At 40.3% G+C, this 13219-nt stretch overlaps 1 protein-coding gene across 1 annotated transcript; it reads left to right on the top strand.

Moving 5' to 3' along the window:
- Nucleotides 1–2791: 2791 nt before the first annotated feature.
- Nucleotides 2792–3721, top strand: LOC123602640 (olfactory receptor 4C46-like). The gene has a single exon (XM_045487101.1). It carries the CDS (start codon nt 2792–2794, stop codon nt 3719–3721), a length of 930 nt encoding a protein of 309 aa, XP_045343057.1.
- Nucleotides 3722–13219: the final 9498 nt, after the last annotated feature.

Raw genomic sequence — 13219 nt, 5'->3', positions numbered from 1 at the left:
AGGTGAAAATATTTTGGAGAAGTTACATCTTCAGAGCAAGTTTCATTATGGTAGGAATGACTCATTTGAAAGTGTTTCTTCCACACTTCTTACCTCTTGCCTCTAGGACCAGAGCCATCTGTAGGTCATTTCTCCACAGTGTGTCAAAAGAATTCACTCTAAATTTAAATCCCAGGCTTTCTATGAACAATTTTGGGGCTTTAGGCTAGAAGGAAAGATTTGGACTAATAGAAACACTTTCTGCACAGCTATTGATTTGTTACTGAATTACCTAAGTAGTCTCAGTCTGAGTGTGCCATAACTTTCATAGTCTAAGTTTCTTATCCAAGAAGAGGTCAGTTAGAAGATGGGATTATTTCTGAAAACCCCCAAACATCATTAAGATCATCTAAGAGTACAAGGTAAGTTTTTCAACAGCGTTGAAGCATCTTAAAGAGGGTTACCTTCTCTATATACTAATCACTATGTTTCAACACTTTTAAGTATAGTAATATTTTATCCTCTCCCAAGTTCTTCAGAAGATAGTTGATAAGTATCATTGGCCTAATTTGGCAAATGAACAATCTGAGGCTCATAGAGATTGTGAAATGTTGTAGGACCCAGCTCTCTGATCAACCAGGCACTTGGTATTGCAAGAGACCTCTCCCTTAACATCCAAGACAAATCATGAGCATGAAAATCAAATGTAAATACACTCCAAACACAGAAAAGACATACATATGAGTAATACATGAAATAGATCATCCGTCATTTAGCCCAAGCATGAACAGGGACAGCCCTTCCTTAGATTAACTGCTACAGATAATGTGGGTCCCTGTGCCTTCCTGAAAAGTAGAATTAGAGATTAATCTTCCTGAGCTTGTTGCATGGTCAAATGTTTTTCTGTATTTCGCTCAAAATGCCAATTCTCCCTATCTCTTAGGTGCAGGCACAGTCACAAAAATTGGTGTAAGTTTTTTGTGTGCCCACAGTAATGTGGTGGCTATGTTCATGTATGTTTCGTCAATCAATTCTCATAACACCCAGGACATGGATATTATCATTCTCACTTTATACCTGAGGAAACAAGGATGTAGGGTGCCAAGAAATGTACCTGGGATAAAAGAAGTTGCAAGTAGAAGAGGCAAGATTCCAATATGGTCTCTCTAGTTCTACAACCAATACATTACACGTAACAACTGTGGTCGTCATTTTCAACATTTAGCAGAGTCTGGGGACCCATGCTTGCAAGCAGATTGGGAAGGGAGAAAATGGGGCTGTGGAAGAGGCCAAGGTCAAAGGGATATTCAATGAAAGCAGCACCACATTTTTGTTAATATTTAGTGATTCTGATGTATTTAGTGATTTTGATGTGTTGATACTTGGTGATCGTGTGTGTGTGTGTGTGTGTGTGTGTGTGTGTGTGTCTGTTGATGAAATTGCTTCATGAACACTTGCTTCTGAAGTGGTATTAAAGTCATTGTAATTATTATGGTCACATCAAAAAGAGATAACGAGTTCAGCATTGTTTGTAATAACATAACAATGTAGGGAATGGATTAAAGTTTTGGAAGAAAAAAGTCAACAAGTATAATGTGATATAATCTTGGCTCTGCCCTTTATTCTCTGCTTGATTTGGACAGGACCCTTAACTTCTCTATATTGTATTGCCTACTGTATACTGTAAGTATAAAATAATAGTGGTAATCATATATATATATTTGTTTGTTTGTTAGAGAAAGAAAGAGAGAGAGCACGAGCAGTAGAGGGTGAGAGAGGGAAACTCAAGCAAGGCTCCCCGTGGAACCTGACACGGAGCTGGATCTCACAACTGTGAGACCATGACCTGAGATGGAACCAAGGGCTCCGCTTAACGAATTGAGCCATCAAGGTGCTCCATCATCTCATGGGTTTGTAGTGACAATGAAACAACCACATTTCTGCAAAACCAGAACACAACAAGTATCCAGTAGTTTTAGTTAACAGAATCATTATTATTACTGTTAACATCAGTCTCTGAGATTGTTTCTACATTTGCAAAACAGATGAAATAATGTAAATCACACAGGTTACTACCATGCCATGCATATAGCAATAAATCATTAAAAATATACTTATTATCTTTTATAATATTACTGGCATTTGGTAACATGCATTATCAATTACTTTATAGTAACTCCTAGAGCCCTTTATACTATTCTCTTAAGAAATACCCTGTTACACTTTTTGCCAACTATTATAAATAGTTTGGATATGGGGCTTTCTTTCTCTGACTTCCATCCCCTTACTGACCCTCAGCCGACTTCATCCAAGATGCACAAAGGTCTTTACGAGAGTTGTATCCAAGATTCACCCTTCCTCCAACTCCTCTTCGCCCTCCCATTCATATTCTCAATTACCTTCCATGGTTCTCCATTTCTTAAGGATAAAGGAAAAATTCCTAGCGTTGCATTCATAGCCTTTACATCCATTTCCTACCACTTTTTTCACACTTAGCTGCAATATGATAACTTCAAGATAGGCCCTAAGTCTTTTCAGATGAGGAGGTGTGCACAGGTGATCTCCTGCCTGTGTGTTTGCAAAGTTTTTCATGTCAGTGCTCTTAACAGAATCTTCACCCAGGAGATAACTTAAGTCATCGTCAAGAACTCAGATCTTACTTTCTATCTCAAACAAACCTCGTGAGAATCCACAACTCTAAGAATCTAGGCATTTGTTATTTACTAGATGAAGAGCCTCAATAAATTCAAGGTTGCATTAATCAAAAAAGCTTTTTCTTTTCAGGTAATGTAATCAACCATAATATGAAATAATGGACAATAGGAACAACGTGACGGAGTTTGTTCTACTGGGGCTCACAGAGAATCCAAAGATGCAGAAAATCATATTTGTTATGTTTTTGGTCATCTACATCGTCTCTGTGGTAGGAAATGGGCTCACCGTGGTCACTATCACTGCCAGCCCATTATTGGGGTCCCCCATGTACTTTTTCTTGGCCTATCTCTCCTTCATTGATGCCTGCTATTCCTCGGTCAATACCCCTACACTGATTGTAGATTCACTCCGTGAGAAGAAGACCATCCTATTCAATGTATGTATGACCCAAATCTTTGGGGAACATTTCTTTGGAGGTGCTGATGTCATCCTGCTTACAGTGATGGCCTATGACCGCTATGTGGCCATCTGCAAGCCATTGCACTACACGACCATCATGAATCGGCGGGTGTGTGTCCTGTTAATGGGAGTGGTGTGGGTGGGAGGCTTTCTTCATGCAACCATACAGATCCTCTTTATCATCCCATTACCCTTCTGTGGCCCTAACATCATAGACCACTTTATGTGTGATCTGAACCCTTTGCTCAATCTTGCCTGCACTGATACCCACACTCTAGGCCTCTTCGTTGCTGCCAACAGTGGATTCATCTGTCTGTTAAACTTCCTCCTCTTGATGGTCTCCTATGTGGTCATTCTGCGCTCCCTAAGGAACCACAGCTTAGAGGCAAGGCGCAAAGCCCTCTCCACCTGTGCCTCCCACATCACGGTGGTCGTCTTATTCTTTGTGCCCTGCATATTTGTGTACATGAGACCCGCAGCTACTTTATCTATTGATAAAGCAGTGGCAGTGTTCTACACTACGATAACTCCCATGTTAAACCCCTTAATCTATACCTTGAGAAATGACCAGATGAAAAATGCCATTAGGAAATTGTGTAGTAGGAAAGCTATTTCAGGGGAGAAATAAATATGCGCGTAGCACAACATTGATTCAATTGAAGCAAGGATCGAAAAGACATTTTGGATGATCTCAGCAAGGAATACCTATAAGATATAGAAGAAAAAAAATGACTGGTATGAATCATAGATTCTACATTGCAAAGAGCAGAAATGGGTGCAAGAAAAAGACAAAAAACTAACCCAGGATCACTCTTTGCATATTTGGACAATTCTACCAAATTGGGGCTTAGTTTTCCTAGCTTCATTCATGTATATGGATTCATAAGCTTTCATTCTAATTAAGAAATTAAAAATTAAATTCTAATGTAAAATTATATTGGTATTGAGCATCAATCTCTAGGACAATCCAAAGAAATAGGCACTGTTATTATCCCCACTTTATAGGTAAGGAAACGGAAGGGGGAAGTATCAAAGTAGGTATATGAGAGTCATTAATCAGAATCTACCTGATTTATAAGACCGTGCTTTTACACGCTCTGATACAGCACCAGGCAAAGATGATAGAAAGATAATTATAATAGCTACCATGAACTAAAGGCTATGCCGGATGCCACATATATAATATATAATATGTAAAATATGGTATATGTACACATGTCATATTATTATATACACACATTATATATCATAATTATATATAATTTAGTTCACTCTAATATTGTGGTATGTACCCATTTAACCTCTAAGAGCTAAGTGAAGAATATTATGCCATGTGTCCAAATTTCCTTGCAGACTTCAGAATCATTTTGTATTGCTCACGTCACCCATCTTATGCTGATAAGCCATAGAAAATGCAATGACTCAAATAAAAGAATATTGTAATGTCAGACAGGAATTTTCATTTTTTAATATACATTTATACTCCATAAAGTACTTACCTGATAACTCAGAATACCTTCTACAAGTAGAATAATGTATAGTGAGTGATAAATAGTAAATAAAAAATAAAAGTATAAAAGAAGGTGAACAAAGTCAATATAATGTAGAGAAAAAAAATACTGGTGGGTAGGGAATTTTTTTTCCTCCTTTTATCTGATTCCGACTCAGAATTCTGGCTAGATCTCTTAGAGAAACTACAATTTGTTTTTTACTCCTGCTTAAACTGGGTAATGAAAAAAAATTGAACCTGAGATGTTCAGTGCGAGAATAGCTTACCTTGATATTCCCCATGCTCTCAGCAAGATTTCATCATCTTATGAATGTGAGCTGTTTCTGTTATTTTTCTCTATCAGTTAGATTACTTTTTGGTAACATTTCATTATGAAAAGGTGTTTTTAAACATACGTGACTCCCCCTACACACAAAACAACTTCAGGATAAATATATCCCATTTATTCCTTCCATCCCTCCCTCATTAATCAACAGACATTTCTTGAGCCCAAAGAATAGATCAGACAGATTGATAGTTGCTGGGGTTTCAGTGGTGAATAGAGAGGAACCCGGGTCTTTCTTCACAGAGCTTAGGCTCCACTGAGAGGCACCCAGAGGGGAGCAGAAAATGACGACACCGTGTTATAAATGGTAAGATAGTGGCAGCACAGGGTGCTATGAAAGCATGTTGGAGGGACACACGACAAAGACTCAGGGGTTCAGGAAAGTTCCCAAGATGAAAGGACATAAAAAATGAAACTTCAAGCTTGAAACTAGGTTTGCAGAATGAACATGTATGCATCAGGGGGAGTGGGACCATTCCTACCAGAGAGAATATATAACCAGGGCCAGAGGATGAAAATCAGTGTGCATGTGGTTGTTAATTCATCTGTTCATCCAACAATTGTTTATTGAGCTCTCACCGCGTGCCAGGCGATGTGCTGGACAATGAGCTTAAAAATGGTCAGCAGCGTGACATGAACCTGGATAGACAGGAACAGGGGAGCTGAAGACTGGTCTCAGAATCACGTTCAATCTTACCGCTAAATACCACGGGGCAAATACGGAAAGACCTTTTAAGCCAGTGAGTGATGCACTTTAATATGAGTTTGAGATAACTATATGGGTTGTCAGCGTAGGAAACTGGAGGGGACAAGAGTGGCGGCAGAAGAGGTTGGGATGTTGCTGTGGTAATTTGGGTGTGAAACGATGGAGGCCTGAACTCTGGTGGCGCCAGTGGGGATGCGGAATGCGGTGGGCACTGCTATGTCCATCTCCATTTCTCTTCAATCCTCCAGTGCCCCCAGCTGCTGTGTGTCTGGTCTACTAACAGCTCAGAGCTCAGAGCCCCATATTTTCTGTACATTTTCACCGGAGAAAATTGTAGGCTATGCCTACCATCCCAGGACCCAGCAGTGGCCAATGAATGAGAGGAACAAGGGTAAAAAAGGCTCATTCCTTTGACTCAAGGTGGAACCAGTCCTGTATTACAACGTATACCCCAGAGCTCCCATGGCTCGAGGCTGAAGCCAAGCTCCAGTTGGGACCCCAACTTTCTTCTCCTACTACACTCCTCAGCTTCTTCTCTCTCAGCCCTTCTCCTTGTTAATCACTTTTCTAAAACTCCCCATCGCAGAGTCTGCATCTAGGGGACCCAGACTGACACAGAAAGATAGAAAAGAGTTTAAGAAATATTTGAGAGTATAAACAAAAGAACTTGATATAGGATGACGATTTGAGAAAAAACAGTCATGGATGAAAGCCAGATTCATCCTTAGATTACGGGGAGGAGGAGGGAACAGAGAATATGGGTCTTCTTTGCCAGCTGAAGTGGCTTCTCCCTCTTAGTCTAAAGGATTAACTGTGCATTGCCTGACGAAACTGTAATGGCCCCTCTGGAGGCAGTTTCCCTGAAAGAAGTGGCTGATTCTCCTCAGGACCCACCCCACCACTCTCTTTGCTCCTAGACCCATAACTAGACTTGAGTCCCTGCAGGCCCCTAAAGGTGAGGTACAAAGTATAATCCACGAGGACCATATTACACTCCAAAATAACAACTTGAGTTTTCCAATTTTTAAAGACAGAAATCTGCGGAATACATGTGGGAACGGATACTAAAAATACAGGATAGGGGCTCTTGGATGGCTCAGTGGGGAAGCATCCAACACTTGATTTTGGCTAAGGTGACCCAGGGTCGTGGAATCCAGCCCCACGCTGGGCCCCACGCTGGGCTCCACACTGGGTGTGAGGCTTACTTAGGGTTCTCTCTCTCTCTCTCTCTCTCTCTCTCTCTCTCTCATTCTGCCTCTCTCCCCTGCTCCCACTCTTTCAAATAAAAAAAAAGGATAGGATAATCATGGGAGAAACAAAATTCAATGAAGCCAAATTTATTTGTTTGTTTGTTTGTTTATAGAGAGAGCAGTGGAGGGAGAGAGAGAATCTTAAGCAGGCTCCACACCCAGCACAGAGCCCCACTCAGGACAAGACACAGGACTTGATCTCACAAACTGTGAGATCATGACCTGAGCCAAAATCAAGAGCTGGATGTTTAACTGACTGAGCCACCCAGGTACTCCAAACCAAATTCGTCGATATGGGTTCACTAAGTAGAGATTCTTCATTTATTTTTTTTTATTTTTTTAATGTTTTTATTTATTTTTGAGAGAGAGAGAGAGAAAGAGAGACCAAGCACGAGCGGGGAAGGGGCAGAGACAGGGAGACACAGAATTCGAAGCAGGCTCCAGGCTCTGAGCTGACAGCAGAAAGCCCAATGCGGGGCTCGAACCCATGAACCGTAAGATCATGACCCGAGCTGAAGTCGGACTCTCAACCAACTGAGCCACCCAGGCACCCCGAGATTCTTCATTTAATGTTGCAGCTGGGGGACTGAGGAAAAGCTAACAGCTTTTCAGCTTGTTAGCTAAAACATGAACCAAAGGTAAGCAAATTAGAAACCCACACCTGCTTTGGTTTAATGTGGAGGGAGAGATTTAAAGGTATAAAAAAGGGGCGTCTGGGTGGCTCAGTCAGTTAAGGGTCTGACTCTTGATATCAGTTCAGGTCATGATCTCGCATTTCGTGAAATCAAGCCCCAAGTGGGGCTTTGAGCTGACTGTGCAGACCCTGCTTGGGATTCTCTCTCTCCCATTCTCTCTGCCCCACCCCATGCTCTCTCTCTCTCTTTCAAAATAAAATAAAGGTATAGGGAAATTGTAGGGTTAGAATGGATTTGTCATTTAAGATACTTAACCATCCTGGGAGTGTCCAGAAGATACATCTTTGATCATGACCATAAGAAATAAATTTGTCAGGTGAGTCCCAGCACCCTTGAAAAGCTCTGCAACACTGCTTTCTGTAGGCCAAAACTCTCATGGGAGCTAGGGTCACTGAACTGGGAAATCCCAATGCAGTGGGAGTTATGTGATCCCAGGTAACAGTGGCCAAGTGGTAACACTCAACCTTTTTATTTTTTTTTAATTTTTTAAAGTTATTTGTTTATTTATTTATTCCAAGAGAGACACAGAGAGAGCATGAGAGAGAAAGGAGCAGAGACAGGGAGAGACCGAATCTCAAACAGGCTCCATGCTGCCAGCACAAGAGCCCAATACGGGGCTCGAACTCACGAACTGTGAGGTCATGACGTGAGCCGAGATCGAAATTTGGATGCTTAACTGACCGAACCATTCAGGTGCCCCAATACTCAGCCTCCTTAAAGGCAAGGTGGGTGTGCTCCCCATAAACGACAGCGGAATCAAAATAGCAATCAGAATAATCAGTACAAGCCAACTTAAAGGAAGGTTTGTTTTTCAACGTTTTTATTTATTTTTTTTGGGACAGAGAGAGACAGAGCGTGAACGGGGGGGAGGGGCAGAGAGAGAGGGAGACACAGAATCGGAAACAGGCTCCAGGCTCTGAGCCATCAGCCCAGAGCCCGACGCGGGGCTCGAACTCACGGACCGCGAGATCGTGACCTGGCTGAAGTCGGACACTCAACCGACTGCGCCACCCAGGCGCCCCAGTACAAGCCAACTTAAAGTGTTCACTAGTTCATGGTGGTGTTCCTAGAAGCGAAATCGAGAGGAAGCCTATTCAAGTCTTACTTGATCCGTGTTAGCAAAAAAGTTCTAGGTTAAGTAAACAAAAGTGTAACTTAATCATACAGACAGAAATTCATGGTCTGGCAATCAATTTCTAGACTGGAACCAGTTTATAGACTCAAAATTCCTTGAATCAAGGGGAGATTGGATCCCTTGCAGAAGAACCCCGGGACATTGCCAAAAATGTGTGTGTGTGTGTGTGTGTGTGTGTGTGTGTGTGTATACACTTTTTTTGCCAAAAATGTATATATTAATCCTTCCCTCAGTCTTCTCCAATAGGGGCCTATGGTCTTTTATTAACCTAATTGTGCACTGGATAAAAGGAATAAGCAGACCTATTTTATTATTGTTGTTAACTGCTTATTGTGCCTAATTTATAAATTAAACTTTATCACAGGTATGTATGTATAGAAAAAACATAGTATGTATAGGGTTCAGTACTATTCAGTTCCAGGCATCCACTGGGGATCTTGAAACATATTCCCCCAAAATAAAGAGACTGCTGTATATGTGATCTCACCCAAGCAGGAACCGAAGGCAAAATTACATACACAAAAAAATGGCCAAATGTTATGGTCCCCACTTTTGCTACAATGCCTTCTCTCTCCCAGCCTACACCCAAGGCCTTAAGGGGGGGGGCAGGGAGTTCACTGTGATCAATTGACAGAAGGAAAAAAGACTTGGGCCTTATACAGATAATTGGGCTATTAGATAATTCGACTTGGACTATTATACAGATAATTCTGCAGCAATATGTGGGCACAGCTCAAAAGTGAATAGATGCAGCACTACAGCCCCATTACGGAAAATCCCTAAAGGTCAATGGCATAGGGAAATTCTTTCAGTGAGTAGAATTTCAAGCAGTGTACCTGGTTCTTCGCTTTCATGGAAGGAAAAATGGTCAGATGTGCAATGTATACTTATTTATGGGTTTTGGCCAATGGTTTGGCTAAATGGGCAGGGACTTATAAGAAACATTATTGGAAAATTGGTAACAAGAAAATTTGAGGAAGAGGCATGTTTACATACCATTATGAATGAGTAAAAACACATGAAGATATTTGTGTCCCTTGTGAATGCTCACCAAACACTGACCAGCAAGGGAGGATTTTTAATAATCAAGTGGATGGGATGACCCATTTTGTGGATACCAGTCAGCCTCTTTCCCCAGCCACTCCCATCATCTCCCAATGGGCTCATGAACAAAGTGGCCATGGTGGCAGGGATGGAGGTTATATATGAGCTCAACAATATAGACTTCTACTCACCAAAGCTAGCCTGGCCATGACCACTGATAAGTGTCCACCAGCAACAGAAACAACATTGAGTCTTCAATATGGCACCATTACTCAGCATGATCAGCCTGGTTCCAGGTTGATTACACTGGATTGCTTCCATCATGGAAGGGTAATAATTTGTTCTTACTGGGATAGGCACTTGTTTGGATATGTATTTGCCTTCCCTGCATGCAATGCTTCTGCCACAACTACCATCCATGCACTTAAAGAATTTTTTATCCACCATCATAGTTTTAGATACAGCATTGCTTCTTATCAGTGATTTCACTTCACAGCAAATGAAGTGTCACAATGGACTCATGTTCATGGAATTCGCTGGTCTTGCCATATTTGCCATTATCTTGAGGCAATTGTCCTGATAAAATGGTGGGATGACCCTTTACAGAATTAGTTATAGTACCAGCTGGGTGGCAATACCTTGCAGGGATGGAGCAAGAGTCTTCAGTTCTCTGGAAGGCCGTGTGTGTTCTGAATCAGCACCCATTATATGCAGCTGTTCCTCCCATAGCCAGGTCCTGTAATCAAAGGATAGAAATGGGAGAGGCACCACACATTGTTATCCTTAGTGATTCACTAGCAAAAATTTTGCTTCCTTTTTATAATGCCAGTTTTGTATTTCTTAGTTTCTATCACAGTATTTAACTTACTGAATATCAAGAAGAAAATAATCACCCCAAAACTTTACCTTCCCTTCTTGTGGAGAGTTTAGTGCATTTTCAGTTGTATGCAGGACAGTTGTATAATGTTAGGTGGAATTGTGACCTTGTGTTGTCTTTATTTAGAGATTAAGTATGGCTTAAGGTGATATGTATAGGTGCTAGGTTGATAAACAATGGACTTGTGTTGGCTAATTTTATACGTTAACTTGCCTGGGCCACAGGGTGCACAAATATTTTTTTGACTATTGCTTTGTGTCATGAGTATGAGGTTTTTCTGGCTGGGATTAACACTTGAATTGGTAGACTGAATAAAGCACATTGCTCTCACTGATGTAGGGTCCTCATCCAACCAAATGAAGACCTGAAAATTACAAATGGCTGATCTCCCTTGAGTAAGAGGGAAGTTTCCTGCCCATGAGCCTTTGAACTGAACCATTATCTCTTCCTGTCTGATGGCTGGCACACTGACACATTACTCTTCCTCATTCTACAGCAGCCTTCTGCCTCTGGACCCTAACTGGGACATCAGCTCTTACTGGTTTATAGCAGTTTCTGGTCTTTAGGCTCAGAATGGGACATTGGCTGTACAGCTTTTGCACTTTCCAGCCTCCATATACACAAAAGCCAATTCTTGATAATAAATCTCTTCACATGTATGTGTGTGTGTGCGTGTGTGTGTATACTCTGAAAGATACCACATTTTTTCATGGATCAGGAGATTCAATAATTGTTTAGATGTCGATAATATCTAAAACAATACATATTTAATATAACCCCTATAAAACCTCAATGATAATTTTAGAGGTAGAGAAAACTCAGTTGAAAGGTTCATATGGAACCTCAAGTGATCTTTAGCTTTAAAAAATTCTTGAAAAGAGAAAGCTGTATGTCTCACATCTCCTGATTTTAAAGCTTATTATAAAGTTATAATAATCAACACAGTGTGGTACTGGCATAAAGACAGGCACATAGACAAATGGAATCGATTTGAGAGCCCAGAAATATACCATTATAAATATGGTGAAAAGACAAGGGTGCCAAGATCATCCAAGGGGAAAAAGAGTTTTTTCAACAAACGGCTTTGGAAAAACTAGATATTCATGTGGAAAAGAATGAAGGTTGACCTTTAACATATACCATATCCAAAATAAACTCAAAATGGATCAAGACCTAAATATAAGAGCTAAAACTATAAAATGTTTAGAAGAAAATATAAATGAAAAAAAAAAAGCTTCAGGACATTAGCTTACACATTAAGTTCTTGAATATGACACCAAAACACAGGCCCAGAAGAAATCAATTAATTAATTAAACTGCCTCAAAAACATTTCTACATATCAAAGGTCAATATCAACAGAGTAAAACGGCAACTCGTGGAATTCTGACACCTCAGTATCAACAAAGGACTTGAATAAATATTTCTCAAAACATACCTGTATGCAAATGGGTAAAGAGCACATGAAAAGATACTCAGCATCAGTAAACACTTGTGTACACACTGTTCATAAGAATATAAAAATTGTGGGGCGCCTGGGTGGCTCAGTCAGTTGAGCGTCCGACTTCGGCTCAAGTCATGATCTCACAACTCGTGAGTTCAAGCCCCACGTTGGGCTCTGTGCTGACAGCTCGGAACCTGGAGCCTGCTTCAGATTCTGCTTTGGATCCTTCTGTCTCTGCCCCTGACCCACTCACATTCTGTCTCTGTCTCTCTCAAAAATAAATAAACATTAAACAAATTTTTTTAAAAAATGGATATAAAAATGGTGCAGCCACTGTGAATCACACTATGACTTTCTTCAGAAAGTTAAAAATAGACTGACCATGTGATCCAGGATTTTTACTTCTGGGTTATAGCAGAAGAATTGAAAGTGGGGACTGGAAGAGATATTTGTACACTCATGTCCATTGCAGCATTATTCATGATAGCCAAAATATGGAAGCAGCCCAAGTGTCCATCAACATATGAATAAATAAAATGTGGCATACATCCAATGGAATGTTACCCAGCATTGAAAAGGAAGAAATTTCTGAGCCATGCTAAAACACAGATAAACTTTGATGATGTTTTAAATGAAATAAGCTGTTTATTTTTAATAAACTTTATATTTTATAACAGGTTTACATTTACACGGGAATTGTGGAAATGATACAGAGAATTCCCATATACCGTGCGCTCAGTTTCTCCTGTTGTCATCTTACATACTATGGTACATTTGTCACAACTAATTCACTTGATGTGAACACATGATTTTTAACTAATATCCATACTTTATTCAGGGTACAGTAAAACCTTGGCTTGTGAGCATAATTCATTCCCAGGAACATGCTTATAACCCAAAGCGCTTGTATATCAAAGCAAATTTCCCCGTTAGAAATAATGGAAACTCAGATGATTCATTCCACACACCAAAAATGTTCTTATAAAAATGATTACGACCATGGGGGAGGGGGAGAAAAAAAGAAAAAAAAAAGAGAAAGAAAAGAAAAAGAGAAAAAAAAGAGAAAAAAAATAAAAAGAGGTTAGAGTGGGAGAGAGCCAAAGCATAAGAGACTGTTAAAAACTGAGAACAAACTGAGGGTT

This window comes from Leopardus geoffroyi, chromosome D1, assembly GCF_018350155.1.
Source record: "Leopardus geoffroyi isolate Oge1 chromosome D1, O.geoffroyi_Oge1_pat1.0, whole genome shotgun sequence".
NCBI classification, from domain to species: domain Eukaryota; kingdom Metazoa; phylum Chordata; class Mammalia; order Carnivora; family Felidae; genus Leopardus; species Leopardus geoffroyi.
The sequence above is the reverse complement of the archived record's forward strand: the minus strand, read 5'-3'. Positions and strand labels throughout refer to the sequence as shown.